At 40.7% G+C, this 18367-nt stretch overlaps 2 protein-coding genes across 9 annotated transcripts in view; one reads left to right on the forward strand and one right to left on the reverse strand.

Annotated features, from left to right (window-relative positions):
- Positions 1–18367, forward strand: part of LOC133123770 (sterol 26-hydroxylase, mitochondrial-like) — a 19360-nt gene continuing 993 nt past the window's right edge. Inside the window, exons 1-11 of one of the 6 annotated variants that reach the window (XM_061234293.1) lie at positions 1110–1197; positions 1296–1408; positions 1921–2199; positions 3239–3429; positions 5879–6078; positions 6373–6570; positions 6687–6850; positions 9247–9413; positions 11116–11197; positions 12190–12390; positions 12564–13779. In XM_061234293.1, coding sequence (XP_061090277.1) covers positions 1969–2199; positions 3239–3429; positions 5879–6078; positions 6373–6570; positions 6687–6850; positions 9247–9413; positions 11116–11197; positions 12190–12390; positions 12564–12695 — 1566 coding nt within the window. In that variant the 5' untranslated portion in view covers positions 1110–1197; positions 1296–1408; positions 1921–1968 and the 3' untranslated portion in view covers positions 12696–13779. The other 5 variants (XM_061234294.1, XM_061234295.1, XM_061234292.1 and 2 more) reach the window with 5 other exon arrangements.
- The window catches only part of LOC133123769 (1-phosphatidylinositol 4,5-bisphosphate phosphodiesterase delta-4-like), a 20666-nt gene continuing 19099 nt past the window's right edge, over positions 16801–18367 (reverse strand). For all 3 annotated transcript variants that reach the window (XM_061234287.1, XM_061234288.1, XM_061234286.1), the window contains 4 exons: positions 18105–18283; positions 17864–17996; positions 17306–17455; positions 16801–17118 (listed from right to left, as the gene is read on the reverse strand). In XM_061234287.1, the coding sequence (XP_061090271.1) occupies positions 17006–17118; positions 17306–17455; positions 17864–17996; positions 18105–18283 (575 nt within the window). In that variant the 3' untranslated portion in view covers positions 16801–17005. The remainder of the gene's footprint in view (positions 17119–17305; positions 17456–17863; positions 17997–18104; positions 18284–18367) is intronic.

The following is an 18367-nucleotide window of genomic DNA, read 5'->3' on the forward strand; positions in this document are numbered from 1 at the left end:
TCATCAACAAGGCGTTTCAGTCTGCAGAACTGCTGCTCACTGAATTTGTTTTAGTTTTTTGCACCATTCTTTGCAAACTCTACAGACTAGTGTGAGAGACCGATCAATAATAAAGGCATTGGCCAAGCTATAGGCTTGGCAAAATAAACATCTGGAACATCAATAAGTAGACATTTTGTCCTTCGGTTTGCTGTTTGGCGATAGCAGTCAAACCGAAGCAGCAAGGGGCATTCAGCACAGACGTTTTCATCGTTTAAACCTCGGAGTAGGTATGTCGGTAAGTACTCACTGTAACAAATAATTTAAACGTGTTAACCTTAATTAAACTAATTCCTGATTATATTATTTTTCGAAGTACTTAGGCTACATACAGGGCTCTCAAGTTTCATGAAAAACTCAAGAGTGAGATTGCAAATCAGGGCTGGAGCAAATCGACATTGTGTATGTTTTGGTCGCAGAGGCCCCTTGGCCGAATCCACTTCTCCCAATTTTAATTTAGTTTATAATTGAGTTTATATAAACTATATAAACTATAAATTAGTTTATAATTAAGTTTATAATTGACCAGCACAAATAAAACAAATAGAACTGAAAATGACGGGCCAAACCAATAAGACAAAATAAATTGATTAAGTTGCACATGTAAGGAAAAAATGTAATAGTTCGGGAGAGGTGATCGGGTAGATTGGTGCAGTGTCAAGTAAATTGAATTTGAATAAATTAATTAATAAAATACTTCCGTGTTTTTCTTGTAAAATTGTCCGGTAGACTGTAAAACCCTGTCAGTAAACATTTAAATTCGAATTAACATCAATTATCTCTATCATTTTCGCAGGGGCATCTTTTCATTGGCTGCACAAGCAAAACATAAGGAATTGCATTTAAACTTTCATATTCGCACATTTTTAAGCAATGTTCCCAAACATAGCAGCTAGTAGCTAACATTAAGTTTGCATAAAATTCTTCGACATGGGAGGTTAAAAACACCACAATTCATAGAAAAAAATGACGTGACACATGAAATATGTCGAAGTTTTCAACTGAAACAATATTTTACTATTTAAAACGTACTAACTTACTGGAGCGTTGCTCACAGTATACCCACCCACCAAAGCACACCGCCTTTCTGAGCGCGCAGCTGCAGATTGGGACAAACTCAGCAGATCCTCACAGTAACCCCGCCTACCGGCCAGACGGGTAAAGATCACCAAAAAATGTCAAAAGATCCTCAAGTGTCCAAACGTGGCTCCAAATCCAACGAGACTGCTTTTAAAATCATGTTTATTTCCGTGTAGTGGGTTTTATCCCTTCTCGGCCGACTCACCGTGAGAAAAGACAGCTGTGGCGTGTGAGCGTGTGAACTGGTTGAAATGCGTGTGTCTCACGGTCAATGGGTGAGACTTGAGAGGTTTGGCTACACATGCTTACCATTGTTGTTACTGTCTGTTTGCTACTTTGATAGCTGGTACACGAGGTTAGGTTGAGCTAACGCTAAATAACCGATTTAATTTATTCTCAACTGGATATTCCTCATCTCCTGAAAATAGATCAATGTTGAAGCAATGTTTGAGAGTTTAGTTCATTCACAGTGTTACATTCTGTAATTTTACAGTTCAATGAGAATTGCAGGAGCAACTTCTGGGATGTCTTCATTTGGTATCAACTAGAATGTTACAACATATTTTAGAGTGTGTTTCATGAATGTGGTCAGCATGTAAACTTGATGTTTATCCCTCTTTTTCTGTATTGTTCTTTTCAGTTTTACAAAAAAAATATGACACCAGTAAAGACACCCTTTGAATAAAACGGTTTTATTGGAGTTCTTGTTAGCTATCTGTTGATCTTTGCAAGTATGGTTGGAACAGAATAATATTTCCCCCCACCACCTCCAGGATCAAACCCCTCCCATTTCTTTCTCAGACCTGAAACAAGAGCCTCTCAGCTGACATTCACCCTGCAGCTCTGGTTATGGCAGTGCGTTTGGCTGTGGGCTCAGTGGAGAGGGGGGCCCGCTGGCTGCTGCCGCTCATGAACGGAGCCCTCACAGGGGGGAGAATGGCTGGAACCGCAGCCCCTGTCTCTATCTCTGCCAGCCAGATCAAACTGAAAACTGAAGAGGACCTTGCAGAAGTAAAACCCCTGCAGATGTTGTACAGGATGGTATTTAAAGGGTACCTGAACAAAATGCATGAGCTACAGGTATCTACACTATACATATCCTCTCTGCTCTTTTCAGTTTGACACGCATGATTCTTGATGTCTCTGTCCACTGCAGTGTTGAACATGGTTCTGCTGCTGTAATGTGAAAAAAGGCCAGGATAGTTACAAAATCATATGCTTGCTGCTTTTGAGAATATTTAACCAGGTATGTAGGTCACAGCTTTCTGTACAGTATTTATATTGTTACAGTGGGCTCAGCAGGAAGAAGGAAACCGAAGAATAGTATTCAAGTCATCCGCTTGTTGTTGCCACTGTTTCTATGGCACAGTGGAAAAAGTCACATGGCTGTGCTTAGGTCTGTTTTCTGATCGATTTAACAGATCCATCAGTTTTTAATTAGTACAGTTCCAGGTATACTGAAACACAGCTGGAATACTGAAATATTATTGGACTGGTTAGACACTTGATGTGTGAGTGCTGTTCTCACCGGGACGATAACTATTGAAAGAGGGAGACTAAGATGCAATAAGTTATTACAGAGAAAGTAGCAGTTCATTTACAGGATGCAACTTGGATGCAATAAAGTAAAAGCTTGCATGGTATTATAAATTATGCAAAGCTGTGCTAAGGCATTTTGTGTCACTCAATAGTGCAGTTGTCTCATTTACAGTTGTCTGATCTCTACATGGACATGCTCTCTAATGTTTTTAATGAGTGATATTGTGCTAACAAGCAGCATCTGCCATCCATCTTCCTACAATGTGCAGGGACTGTAAAGTAACTATGTATGTGTATGAACCAGTGGAAATTAGTTGCTATTCTCTGAGCAAAACATACATTAGAATTACGGGTATGATATGGCACAGTTTTAGGCACAAGATACAAGGCCAAACAAATAAGGGAAACCAACACATTGCATAACTACATTAGTTGCTCACAGGGACACATATTCAAGCATACACTATGAAGGTGGCCAAGGTCAGTATACAAAGTTTGTTTTCTGCAGCAAATGTACAACTGCCTTTACTCTGCCAATGCCTTCCATGCTACTGAAAGGTGTCTGCACTGCCTCTGCCAGGTGTATGAGAAGCAGCTTTATGGCCCTATTTACAAGATCCGCGTGGGAAACTACAGATCCATCGTTCTGAGCAGTGCGGAGCTCTTGGAGGAGTTGCTCAGAAAAGATGAAAAATTTCCTTGTCGGGGTGACATGTCGATCTGGACGGAGTACCGTGACATGAAGGGAATTGGCTATGGACCATTTACAGAGTAAGAGCCACAGACATATGGGCCAATCGATCCCAGAATCCCCTCTGTGCTAAATGATCATACTCCTGTAACATCCTTCTTACTAGTCTACATTTAGTAACATTAAGTGTTAGTACAGAGGTAGGGGTGAGGGTTAGCGCAGATGTTAGGGGTAGTGCAGATGTAGGGTTTTGGTTAGTTTAAAAAAAGAAAAGGATTTCCAAAGTTATCCCTTATTGAGGCCCCTTGGGAAATAAAAGTTTGCACTGGCCATTCAGAGTACTGGAGCCTTTCAGTAGGAAGAATTTGATTCCTCTTGTGTTGGTAGTTTTATGTGCGTTTGTTAAAACTTAGCACTTTATTCCTCTTGTTTCTTGTTCTTCTAAGTTTTAGAATCCAGTGTTTTTCTCACTTGCGTCTCTCCACTGGTGTCCAGTTATTATTTGTTTGAAGGCCCAATTTTTCTTGTGCCTCAAGTCCATGGTGAAGGAAATGAGCCACCAGGTGTATGTCTGTCTCCTTATGATTTCTAATGTTATGTATGTGTATGTGCTCATGCTAATTGTATTAGACTATACTTAATTAATACTTAATTCCCTGTGTCTCCTAAATATTTTATGCCACAGTGTTTACACTTTATGACATACACTATATTGCCAAAAGTATTCGCTCGTCTGCCGTGACAAGCTATCCCTGTGAGTGACATCCCATTCTTAAACCATAGGATTTAATATGATGTTGGCCCACCCTTTGCAGCTATAACAGCTTCAACTCTTCTAGGAAGGCTTTCCACAAGGTTTAGGAGTGTGTTTATGAGAATTTTTGACCATTCTTCCAGAAGTGCATTTGTGAGGTCAGACACTGATGTTGGACGAGAAGGCCTGGCTCGCAGTCTCCGCTCTAATTCATCCCAGAGGTGTTCTATCGGGTTGAGGTCAGGACTCTGTGCAGGCCAGTCAAGTTCTCCAACACCAAACTCGCTCATCCATGTCTTTATGGCCCTTGCTTTGTGTACTGGTGCCAGTCATGTTGGAACAGGAAGGGGCCATCTCCAAACTGTTCCCACAAAGTTGGGACCATGAAATTGTCCAAAATGTCTTGGTATGCTGAAGCATTAAGAGTTCCTTTCACTGGAACTAAGGGGCCGAGCCCAACTCCTGAAGAACAACCCCACACCATAATCCCCCCTCCACCAAACTTTACACTTGGCACAATGCAGTTAGACAAGTACCGTTCTCCTGGCAACCGCCAAACCCAGACTCGTCCATCAGATTGCCAGACGGAGAAGCGTGATTCGTCACTCCAGAGAACACGTCTCCACTGCTCTAGAGTCCAGTGGCGGCGTGCTTTACACCACTGCATCCGATGCTTTGCATTGCGCTTGGTGATGTAAGGCTTGGATGCGGCCATGGAAACCCATTCCATGAAGCTCTGTACGCACTGTTCTTAAGCTAATCTGAAGATCACATGAAGTTTGGAGGTCTGTAGCTATTGACTCTGCAGAAAGTTGGCGACCTCTGCGCACTATGCGCCTCAGCATCTGCTGACCCCGCTCTGTGATTTTACGTGGCCTACCACTTTGTGGCTGAGTTGCTGTCATTCCCAATCACTTCCACTTTGTTATAGTACCACTAACGGTTGATTGTGGAATATTTAGTAGTGAGGATATTTCACGACTGGACTTATTGCACAGGTGGCATCCTATCACGGTACCACGCTGGAATTCACTGAGCTCCTGAGAGCAACCCATTCTTTCACAAATGTTTGTAGAAGTAGTCTGCATGCCTAGGTGCTTGATTTTACACACCTGTGGCCATGGAAGTGATTGGAACACCTGAATTCAATGATTTGGATAGCTGAGTGAATACTTTTGGCAATATAGTGTATATGCAGTTTTTTGTATTTTCTATGTTAGTGTTTGTTTTATATATGTTGTGTTTGTAGTAGTGTTAACTGGTTAGGGTTAGTGCAGATCTAGGGATTAGGGTGAGTGCATATGTAGGGTTTAGGGTTAGTGCAGATGTAGGAATTACAGTGAGTGGAGAGGTAGGGATTAAGGTTAGCGCAGAGGTAGGGTTTAGGCATTCCATTTTCACTCGACTTTGATTCGGAACTGTTGCTCATAAAAAGTATAAACACATGAACAATAAGAATGCATTGCCGAAGTGGAGTGATTTGCAAGCTTAAGACATGGAAACTAGTTGATTACAATTTGCTGTCCATTGCTGTAGTATAAACTAAACATTGTTGCGACCGACCATCAAATGTTATGATTGCCGTTGGCAACTATAAACTGGCATTTAGGATTAGAGTTAGATTCAGTGTGTGTATGTTTTCAGCAGTGAATTGGAAGGATTTGAATGGATGGGATTTTTGATCTCTGAACAGGTTTTTCTTGTTCCTTTGTGTTACATGAGAGAGCCTTTTGTAAGTATTTTAATTCAAATTCACATAATATGTCCCCTTCCAGAGAGGGGGAGAGGTGGTACCAGCTACGGGCCATTCTGAACAAACGTATGCTGCACCCGAAAGATTCAGTGCAGTATGGTGATGTGATCAATGAGGTCATCACAGACTTCATCAAAAGAATATACCACCTGCGCCAGATCAGTGCTTCAGGTGACATGGTGACTGATCTCTCCAACGAGCTCTACCGCTTCTCCCTAGAGGGTATGTACAAAGCTCCTCTCCTTATATTCAAAGTCTGTTGAGTGAAATGATCAGCTCTATCACCATCACTTCCCATGGAAACATCCTTTAAGTATATTAAAAATCCTCAATATCTTTATTTCTAATTGATCACTTAAAAACAAACAATGTTGGGTTGAGTTCTAATTCAGAACAAAATTTGTGGAATACAGAATCACAAGGAACACAATATCATTAAAACCTCCTTCAGTGTTTTGATGTTCCTCAAGAACATAATGGGCCACTTTCATACACAAATGTCCTACTGTGATCCAGGAATCTCCTCCATTCTGTTTGAAACACGCATTGGATGCCTGGAGAAGAAGATCCCTGAAGCAACTCAAGACTTCATCAATTCCATTGGTCAAATGTTCACCTACAGCATGCCAGTGGTCATGCTGCCCAAGTGGACTCGCAACCACCTGCCTGTGTGGGGCTGGTACATGGCTGGCTGGGAGGGCATCTTCAAATTTGGTAAGTGAGCAAGGACACTTTGGTCATGCTTCTCTATCTCCTTTACTATCATTATTATTACTTTACCTTAATGACTTCTGACATCTTATTAATTCCTTATGAATATAAAAACCCAGCCAGGAACTTGATTGACATGAAGATGGAGACCATTCAGCACCGTGTAGCCCAGGGCCAGGAGGTGGAAGGAGAGTACCTGACTTACCTAATCTCCAACAAAAATCTGAGCAATAAAGATATATATGGCAGCATTGCAGAACTGCTGTTGGCTGGAGTGGACACGGTGAGAATGTTGCAAGGTTTCTATTTTAGCCAATAAACATCAAGGTGCACAGTTTCACCTTTGTTTTTGCTATACACTGAAGAAAATTGAGTTTGAGGTCAAAAGATGTACATGAGATGACGGATCCAAATTTCAGCTTTTATTTCCTGGTATTTTATCTAGATTTGTTAAACAACTTAGAACATATCAGCTTTTGTAATCAGACCACCCAAATTCTAGATGAGCAAAAGTATTGGAACTTGGCTGTGGGCTCACACACAGCCAAGTTTCTTGTTGCCCAGCTGTGTCCTGTTAGATTGATTGGTTAAACAATAAATAGTTCTGAATGTCTACTCTTGGCCTTGGATTTAGCCTTGGGTATTGCCTGTGAAGACTGCCTATGAAGATCAAAGAGCTGTCTTTGGGAGAAAAGCAAGCCATTTTGAAGCTTCGAAAAGAGAGGAAATTGATCAGAGCCATTGCTCAACCATTGGGGATAGCTTGTACAACAACTTGGAATGTCCCAAAAAAGAAAGAAGAACAAGACTTAGAGAGCAGCAATACAGAGGCTATACCACAAGATGCAAATCATCAGTAGTAAGAATCGAAAGGTGAGATTACAATTTGAAAGAAGTACAGAGATGAGCAAAAAGGATCAAAGTTTTATGTACTCACTAATCTTTATTGATGATGTAACTCATGATGGTTGCAGCAGGATGGATTCAGAAGACTACAAAAACATTCTGTCTGCCAAATGCTTCTAAACTAATTGGGAGGAACTTCATCACACAGCAAGACAATAAGCCAAAGCACACTGCCAACACAAGAAAGGACTTCATTAGGGAGAAAAGTGGAATGTTTTACACTGACCAAGTCAATCACCAGACCTTAATCCAATTGAGCATGCATTTCCCACGAAACAACTGAAAGAGGCTGCAGTAAAAGCCTGGAAAAGGATCACAAAAAATGCAACAGTTGGGTGATGTCAATGGGTTGCAGGCTTGACGCAGTTATTGCAAACAAGGGATATGCTACCACATATGAAGTGTTATTTACTTTCATTTACTTAAAGGTACAATAGGTCATTTCTGACTTATAACGGTCAAGAGAGGAATTGCAGTAACAAACACACTCAAACCACAACACTGTTTATCCCTCTCCTTGTCTGTGAATGGGCTGAAGTTGAAACGCCATTGGCTGTGGCAATTAGAACCAATTTTCAACCAATCAGCTTGAATTATTGTACAGCTATACAATGTTTTGGTAGAGTGCCAGCCCGTCAACTGTAAACACAGACAGAGGGTGAGTCAACATTTTCAGCCTTTTTCAATGATAGGAAGGTCTTGATAGAATGGTCTTGCAACAATGTTTTAACACAAAAATCTTACCGATTGTACCTTTAGATACTCTAAAATGTGGGTGGTCTGATATCAAAGGTGCTATTGTAACAGGTGAGAAATTGCCTGAGTCCGAGGTGGGATTTGAAACCCGGCCTCTCACTTGTCCAAATATTTGTAGAACGAACGCGTTACCAGTCAGCTAAAGACGAACTCGCCACTAGCCAAGGGCAACAACGTTCTTTTTTTAAATTTGAGGGTTACGTCATCGGGGAGTGTTGTCGAGGTAATCTGCTACCAGCCTTCGCTTTCACTGCACCATCCGTGCTTACTAGCGAACTAGCTGATCTAACCATGCTACACTATGTTCTAAGTACTTTAACACATCTAGGTGTAAATACCAGGAAATAGAAGCTGAAATTCTGAACTCTTGTCTCATGTTCATTTGGCAATCACCCAAATGTATTCAGTCTATTGCAAAAACAAGGAATTGGCCGTGCTGTTCCAATACTTTTTGAGGGGACTAAGTATATTATGCTGTAAAAGTATCATAATGGTACATGATTGATGAATTAATTGCAGAATGACAATAACATTGCTCTTCAAATTCATCTCACATTCAATGCTCAATAACATCAAACTGCTATACAACCTATTGAACCCATGAGAGACCTACATACAGCTTCATACGTTTTTGCTGAGAGAAAATTCTGACTGACACAGCTTACTTGCTGTAGCAGTTGCCAACGCTAAGTTTAGGTAAGGGCCCACACACATTCAGCATTCTCTTCCTGGTTTTAGTATCTACTACTACTGCAAAATGTTTGCAAACAGCAGTGCCATAGATTTTTCTTTGAAGTCCCGGACACCTCCCCCTCCACTTCCTGTGGTCAGCTCTCTGTTAAGTATGTAGCAACGTAATCCTATCATTATGCAAAAGCATACATGATGTCACATAAAGAAAATGGCATTTAGACCCTAAAATATGCATTCATATTAATACAACTTGAGGCCAAATTCACACCATTTGCAGAGGTGTGAAACTGCCTGACCACAAGACTTTCCCTCTGTGTCCTCTAGACCTCCAACACCTTAATGTGGACCCTATACCTGCTGTCCCAGAACCCAGAGGTACAGGACAGGCTGTATAGGGAGGTGTCCAGCTGTGTTCCGGGGGACAAGCTCATTACTGCCCAGGATGTCAATAACATGCCATTCCTTAAGGCCGTGGTTAAAGAGACACTGAGGTGAGAGATGGACCAAGCACAGCACAGTGCCAGTTATGCGGTTATTAGAGACACTGAGGGATGGACCAATCTCTGCACAGTGGCAATTAGGTGGTGTTTAAAGAGACACTGAGTCATACAAACAAACAAACAAACATGGCGAAGATGTATGTATTTTGCTTGTTACATTTAAATTATCTATGTGCTATCATATTTTTGATGTTATATTTGTATTGGCCGTTACTGCTAGCCTAATAATTCTAGGCATATATTGGTATTGGGGACTAGGTAGGTAGCTGTTAGTAGGCTTATATGAGCACTTATATAGCATTTGCTGGCCTTGTTAGATTTGTTTGAATTCATGCCACTCACAATGATATTGAGAGTCTTTCAGGAGGTTTGCGCTATTCTCTAATGCCGGCATTTCACATACTGTAGCGTTCATAGGCTCAGTCAGTGTTACGTTTGACCAGAGGTGGGTAGTAATGATTGCCTTTACTCCATTACATTTATTTTAGTAAGTTTTTTTAAAATAAATTGTACTTCTAAGAGTTGTTTTAGATAGATACTTTATATATAAAGTATCTATTATAGATATTTTCTGCACACAGCATCATTTAAGCAGAGGTTTCATATATGGACATGATATTTCAGTGGTGATCTAGCCAACTAGCTACAATACCGCGTAGCAGTCAATAACTTAACTGAGAGGAGGAAATGTTTTGATTGTTGATACTCCATTCGGCTTAGTCATTATGTCCAAACCAGCAGTTAGGCTATAACCTAAGTAATCATGGTGCTACACCATTTATTAGAAGTAACTGGTAGCTAATTACATTACATTACATTATTGGCATTTGGCAGACGCTCTTATCCAGAGCGACGTACAACAAAGTGCATACCCATAACCAGTGCGCTGAAAGACCCTAGAGGGAAGTACAATTTCAATTGCTACCCGTGAAACAAAGATAAGGACCAGGGCCTATTATTATTATTATTATTTTTTGTTTTTTTAATTAAGTCTCTAGTTTGGACTTTACACTTGGTGCAACTGAACCTTTGGATTTTTTTAGCTCACTGGCACATGCTAGCATGAATATGAGGAAGTAATATGATAGAATGCATTAAAAGTAGCCTAAACTTACCAATGACAAGCTCTTTTATGCATGAACTAATGAGCAGTCAATTGTCCAAGTACTTTTGGTCCCCTAAAATTCGGACTATAAAAATGGCTGTAATTCCTCAAATTAAAGACGAAAGTCTGCACTTTAACCACACAGTGATTTATTTCAATGGTTTGTTTGCTGGAGTACTGAGTGACAAACAGTTGGTCAGCTTTGGCATCTGCACAAAGGGAATAAATATTGAAAAATGCTGAACAATGAATGAAAGAAATGCCATTTTTTTATATTAAATGTAGTGTAAAGATAAAGATTTTTTACTTAAACATAGGAACTTTTGAGTCTGTAGAACAGGTGAAGCATATCGAATATCGGTAGGTGTGTTTGATGAAGCATCTCACCTCCACTTGAACAGGTGTACTTTGTGGTCAAATGTTTTTTTTATTTTTTATACAGAATATTTCACATAATATTTCACAGTGTATTTCTTTTTCCTTTTCTCCCCCCCCCTGGAAAGAACAGATGTACTTGATGAAGCATCTCATCTGCACTCTAGAATTGGTGTCTCACCTGTGCTCATTGTCTTTGTGGGCACATTCTAGGCTGTATCCTGTTGTTCCCATGAATGCTCGGCACATGACAGAAAGGGACGTGACCATCGGAGGATATTTTTTCCCGAAGAACGTGAGTCTGGCCTCAATGATTGGACAGTAACAGTTCACTGTTTCAATGTACGGAACACATTGAACCACATGCCATCCATTTTAACAGCTGAATGTTTGAAATCATGTTCAGTGTAAGAGTACAGCATGCAAATGTTAAGCTCCACCCAGCACCTTCAAAAAGAATACAATGAAATGAAAAGTAGAGTAACAATACAGATGCAGGAACATAACACCGACATGATTAAAAAAAAGAGCCAGCAACAGCTATTCTTTTTAAGAAGATTGAGGCAGTTTAGAGTAAGCAAAACAATGATGACCCTTTTTTACCAGTCTTTTATAGAATCAGTTCAATAATCTCCTGGCTGAGGAATCTGAATTTAAAAAATGGTAACAGACAGCAGAACGATTATTGGGGAAGCGCAGGTAAACCTTTCCGTGTTGTTAAATACTGGAGTAATAAGCAAAGCGTAATCCTTTCAGACAAACACCATCTCCTCTATGACGAGTTTCAGATTCTTCCCTGCCAGTGTTTTAGAGTACCAAGGCTTAAGAGTAACAGACTTAAATATTCCTTTATTCCAACACCTGTCTCCCTTCTTCATGGAAGTAATGTATACAGTTATATAGCTGTTGGAATCAGTGAATCATGTAGGTTGTTATCTGAGATTATTTTATTTATAGATAGTTGGATATTTTTTTAATGAGTGGTAAGGTTCACTTATTTATGGAGGGCCACTTTTCTAGGTCAGAGAAATGTTCAGGCGTGTCTTGTACTGTATTTATTGTATTGCTGTGTGTTGTGTACATATTTATCTACTATTTCATTGTGTGATCCTGTTTGCACAACAAATTTCCCTAATGGCATAACGTTTTTTGATTGATTTCGATTTGGAACAGAAGCAAAATTTACAAGGAATGAATGGGTGGTAGGTGTGTGACTCGTTATGGCAGGTGTGTGGCTCATTATGGCAGGTGTGTGCCTGTGAGATGTTTGTTACATCTTCTTCCTAGACTGCATTCAGCATCAGCCACTACGCCATAAGCCTGGATGAGAAATCTTTCTCTGAGGCACAGAAGTTCAAACCAGAACGTTGGCTGCGGGATGGGCAGCAGCGACCCAATCCTTTTGCCTCAATCCCATTTGGGTTTGGGGTACGGGGTTGCGTCGGCCGCAGGATTGCCGAGCTGGAAATGCACCTTGCTCTGTCACGGGTGAGAACATTGGTCACTGGTGTTGTAAACATAAATGGCTATCGTGTAAATAAAAATTTCCATCACTAACACCATCAGCAATACCGTGACACACATCTTTGCAAACACCATCACCAACACTATTAATAATACTATTGTAACATTCATACCTATCATTTCTTTCCTGATCCTAGATAACCAGTCTGTTTGAAATCAGACCAGACCCTCACATGGGGGAAGTCAAAGCTCACAACCGCACAGTCCTGGTTGCAGACAGAAAGGTGAATCTGCACTTTCTGGAGAGGAATGGAATCTCTTCAAACTGACTGCCGGCACAATGAAGTTTCCATGCAACAGGTGACAGATAAAAAGAGAGTTGTACAGATCTTCCTTTACTCATGTAAACTCAAATATTTTTGTGCATATTTTCCAAGGGTACCAATAATTATTGGGCAGATTGTGCATATTCACATTTCAAATTCAATGGTACATTCCATTTATCTTATCGAAATAATTGGCATAATGTGCTGGACAAACTAAATAATTTTTATAAATAAAGTTCTTTCAAACCTGATAAAACTCAACATTCAATCAAATGTTTGCATTTATGTCTTTATATTCTGAGGCTAGACCAAGCCTTGCCATAAAAGTGATGAGTGAACTTTTTTAATGAGTTCTCAAAAAAAGGTGTTGTAGGGGCAGTATGTGTCATTCCCTGTATTCCTTGTTCTGGCGTTTGTCTATTTCCTGGTGTCTTTCGTGTGTCGTGTCCCTCTTAGCTTTCCGTAGTCTGTTTCCTCTGTTCATTCATCTCACCTGTGTCTGGTCATCTGTTTTCATTCACACACACCTGTTCGTCATTTCAGTTCATCACCTGTGTATTTAAGCCCACCTATTTCCCAGATTTGTTTGCCAGATTGTAATGTGTGTAAACTATTCCTTCCAGCATTTTTCTGATTGACTGTTTTGTGTCCTGACTTGTTCAGTGTACCTCAACCTCTCTGGATTACCTTTCTGTCTCTTATAGGATTTTCTGTTACCCGACTTTGTATCAAGTTCTGTACCTTCGCCTATTCTGATTGTCTAGCAATGTTTGAACCTTTGCCTGTGACCATGACCATGTTTCAGATTGTCCCTGCTGTGTCTGGTCGCCCTGTGTTAGGACTTTGGCGAGTGACACTGACTGTGATTGTGATTATGCTTTCTGTATCCATCTGCCTACTATTGGTCCCTGCCTGTCTGACTTATATTCAAACTAGGCAGGGCCGTACGCAGACTAAATAAAATACTGAGGTCAATGGTGACACAATGGTGAAAAAATGGGCAATTTTAACAATTAAATGCATTTATCTGGCATATTCTGAAGTGAAAATGGAAAGATTTACTGAGATTAAAAATATATTATTAAAATACTGAGGTCATGACCTCAACTGGTTGCACTATTTTAAAAACCTTTGAGTATAAACTTTAAGCTCGATATGCATGCAGGACAGTGAGCCATTTTGAATATCCTGTTGATGTTATGTAGTAGTTGCATGGACATTGATTGTTCTTCCAGTGTCATATGATAACACTGATAATACCATTTCTTCAGTTGTCACGCGATATATACAAAATGTTGTCTGCACTTCTGGTTTCTATATCTTCAACTAACATAGGAATCGTGATCGATTTCTAAAGCCATACTGTTGTTTAGGCTGCACCATTCTAGAGACTTGAGGCTTGACTCGGACTTGCATTTGATGACTTGTGAACATGCCTGCCTCATGGAGACAGTGCAGGACCCACAGACAATGTGGGAGTTCTGGGTGGGCAGGGCAGAGAGAAGCACTAGCGTAATGTATAACGTTAGAAAGGCTTGAAAAGCCCCTTCCATTTTAATTGTCAACATAGATCACAGAAGCAGCTGCATTTGCATGAGCAAAGGGTTACCCTCAGATTTAAGTGACTTATTCTGCAGTGAAAATGGAAAGATTTGTTTAGATTAAAAATATTATATATACAGTCAGGTCCAGACTTATTGACACCCTTGATGAAAATGAGCAAAAAAGGCTGTATAAAATAAACAACAGAGATAATGAGCTATATTTTACGTCCAAACATATGGGAGAACTATATACTTTTATCCCAATTATTCTAATTTTTATTTTCTTTTTATTGAGTGATACTATTTTTAGGCGGAACGGATGGTGCAGTGGGTAGCACTGCCGCCTCACAGCAAGGAGGTCCTGGGTTCGAATCCCGGTCGGCCGGGGCCTCTCTGTGTGGAGTTTGCATGTTCTCCCCTTGTTTGCGTGGGTTTCCTCCGGGTACTCCGGGTTCCTCCCACAGTCAAAAAACATGCAGGTTAGGCTGATTGGAGAGTCTAATTGCCCGTAGGTATGAGTGAGTGAGTGAATGGTGTGTGTGCCCTGCGATGGACTGGCGACCAGTCCAGGGTGTATTCCTGCCTTTGTCAAAGAACTGTCAAATCAAAAGAGACAGATGGTTGTTGACCTACACAAGTCAGGTAATGGGTACAAAAAAAATACATAAACAGTTAAACGTACCACTAACCACTGTTCGGGCAATAATCAAAAAGTTTCAAACATCTGGAACAGTTGCAAACTTGCCAGGAAGAGGATGCAAGTGCATGTTGCCTCCACGCATAGTGAGGAAGATGGAGGGAGGCAAAGAAGAACCCAAGGACCACAGTTCAAGAACTGCAGACTTCAGTTGCGTCTTGGGGTCACAAAGTCTCAAAATCAACCATAAGATGCCACCTCCATACCAACAGGCTCTTTGGAAGTGTTGCACGAAGAAAGCCCTTACTGAGAGCAACCAACAAATTCAAGCGTCTGGAGTTTGAGAAAGGTCATCGGAACTATGACTGGAACAGGGTGTTGTGGTCAGATGAGACCAAAATTGAACTGGCCATGTACATCATCGGCATGTTTGGCGTCAAAAAAGGGATACGTACAAGGAAAAGCACCTCATACCTACCGTCAAATATGGTGGAGGATCATTGATGCTTTGGGGCTGTTTTGCTGCTCGTGGTCCAAGGGCTCTTGTTAAGATCAATGGCATAATGAATTCCACCAAGTACCAGGATATTTTAGCCAAAAACCTGGTTGCCTCTGCCAGGAAGCTGAGTTCCATGAAAACAAAATCAATGTTTTGCAATGGCCCTCTCAGTCTCCGGAGTTAAACCCCATCAAAAACATGTGGTCTGAATTATAGAGGGCAGTCCATAAGCACAGACCTAAGGATATGAAGGATCTTGAAAGTTGGAGGAATTGTCCAAGATCCCTCCAAATGTGTTCTCCAACCTTATTAAACATTATAGAAATAGGCTCAGTGCCATTATCCTTGCCAGGGGAGGCTGCACCAGTACTAAAAACAGGGGTGCCAGTAATTGTGAAACTTTTTTTTTTTTTGCAAATAAATGTATAATTTGAAAAATGTGTAATTCTGGTCGATTCCATTGAATCATTAAAAAAATTACAATATGTCTGAGTAATAGTATTATTTGTTTTCTACAGTCTTTTTTGCTCATTTTCATCAAGGGTGCCAATAATTCATGTGCATAATAATAATATGCATGTAATTATATATTATTAACATACTGAGGTCATGACCTCAACGCACACACACAGACACACATAAAATTATGTCATGATCTCAGTGTTCTCAATGGTAGTTACAGGCCTGAAACCAGGTGCTTCCACACAAGTGTGGTTCCTGAGTTCTAATAATAATCAAACTAATCTATTAATATTCCAGCATGCTCAGAGTTGTGTATATAAATGCTGGGCAGGCCCATTATTTTGATTTGTATCCCAGTAAGCATAAGACAGAATCTGGATCGTTCTTGACGTCTAGAGGGCTGGAAATCTGGGACAGAGATATTTTTTTATGTAAATAGACAAATTTAACCCAAATTTAGCTCACCTGGCTAGATTTGTAGGTCCAGAGGCCTCTAGATATCTAGACGTTCATGTGAAAACCCAGCTATATTTGATTGAGAAGAGAAAGGTTTCTGATTTTGCTGATTAGGATGCACCCAGGTTGTGGCTAATTTAGTCTCCCAGTGCCAGATTTCCAGCCCTCGAGATGTCTAGATTCTATCTTTTGATCACTGGATATGGCTAGAAGAAAGGATCTCACTGACAGGAAGAGGGGTGGTTGTTGGGGTATGTTCGGCAGGAGCTTCCTGACATAGACTGCTGAACTTGCTGATGTTTTACAAGGAACAGTGATGTGGGAATGGAAGTCTAAGGGAAAGACATCATCTTGGGGCGACTGCGGACAAAAGCACATAATCCTGTGCAGCATGCATCGGTGCATCAGTTTGAGATTCAAGGAATAAAAGAGGAAAAACTCATTCATTTGACTGTAAATATCAATCTAGGGCATGAACGGTTTCATTAAGAATGTAAAGAACTTCAGAGACATGGACAATATGGTTGCTTTATTTTGGCAGTTAATTGTTCATGATCTAGACATAGATATGCACATCGATATACACACAGGTCTACAGGGGAGGTAGATATACACATAAGTGTAGGCATAGCAGGGGAGGTACAGGCATGTCTTGCAGTCCTAGGGAAAGTACTGTGTGTGAAACTAAACCATGTTCCCAAAGCACTGCAGGAGGTCACGGATCATTCAGTCTTCCTCCTGTGAGCTTTGTGATCCTGATGTGCACAAACAAGGAGGAGGGCGATAAACTAGTGCCATCTTTGGACAACAGGGGGACATGACGGTATCCTATGAATAGAAGAAAAACAGACTTTCAGCCAAGAGAGAAATACAGGACACTAGCTCCTGGAGACCAGAAAGCATTTTTCTTATGCTCGTCTGATACATAAGACAAAATGCTTTACTGTCTCCCATTCTGTATGCAGTTTGGTGTTGAATAGAAGGGGGTTCCGCAGAAACAATTTATGATACTCACCTGGCTGAATGCATGTGAACGGTAGGGTGTACTGGCCGATAAAATCATTCTTTGACGTGTGGTCATAATCTTCCACTACAAAGCGCACTAGAGCCAGCTCTGGAGCATGGAGAAGGAACTGCACTGTGTCATACCACAGTGGGTTGAATCCTGCACAGCAGACACCAGATGTACATTCAACATATTCAACCTGAGCTAACAGTTTGAAAAGGTAGTGCATAGCAAACAAAAATGGCTGCTGATGGGGAAAACGCAGAGTTTTCAACAAACCAAAAAAACTAAAAATGATTATACATGTCAATCAATGTAATATTTCTTCTTACCATTAAAAATAAATCTGGCATTGATAGACCTAAGACCTAAGACCTAAGTTGTGTTAAAGAGTCGGTGTCGAACTAAATGGAATGTTCATTTAAAATCGTTAAACTGTAACCATTTGCTGCAAACATAGTTTGCCACGAATATTTGCTGTCTTGAACGCACATTTGAAGCAGGTTCTGTGTTAACATGAGTCATTCAAGTAGACCTTTGAATGCAGTGCTTGGTTCCTGCCCTCACCGTTGTTATCGATATGTCTGGTCTCCTGGTTGGCCTGGTCCATTGGCACCCCATGGACCTCTACTCTCACCAATGGGTCAACAATGGAGCCCTCTTTTTTGCCCACTTTCGGAAACTGCTGTCCACTTATCACCTGAGACAGCCACGGACACAGACACATGTGCACACATACATAACAGACATACGTATAAACACTGTACTTCCAGATTATTATTCAAGATTATTTTCCCTCAGACAGAACCTGTATGTCAAGCCGGATGGGTTGGTATTCCTCACGGTCCTGAGGGCTCTCTGGGTCGAACCTCCTGTCACAGTTCCTCAGGAACTTTGGTTTCAGGACATAGCCACAGCGACCGTTTTGGCTGAACAGACCATCATTTAGGTCCATCTCCTCCCCAGCTGTCTGGAAGTTTAGAGCGACTGAAAAAATTACAAAAAAATAACTGATGTGTTTTGTAAATGCACTGGCACTCCCTGCAGGTGTTCTAAAGCTTTGCTCACGCA

This window comes from Conger conger, chromosome 3, assembly GCF_963514075.1.
Source record: "Conger conger chromosome 3, fConCon1.1, whole genome shotgun sequence".
NCBI classification, from domain to species: Eukaryota; Metazoa; Chordata; class Actinopteri; order Anguilliformes; family Congridae; genus Conger; species Conger conger.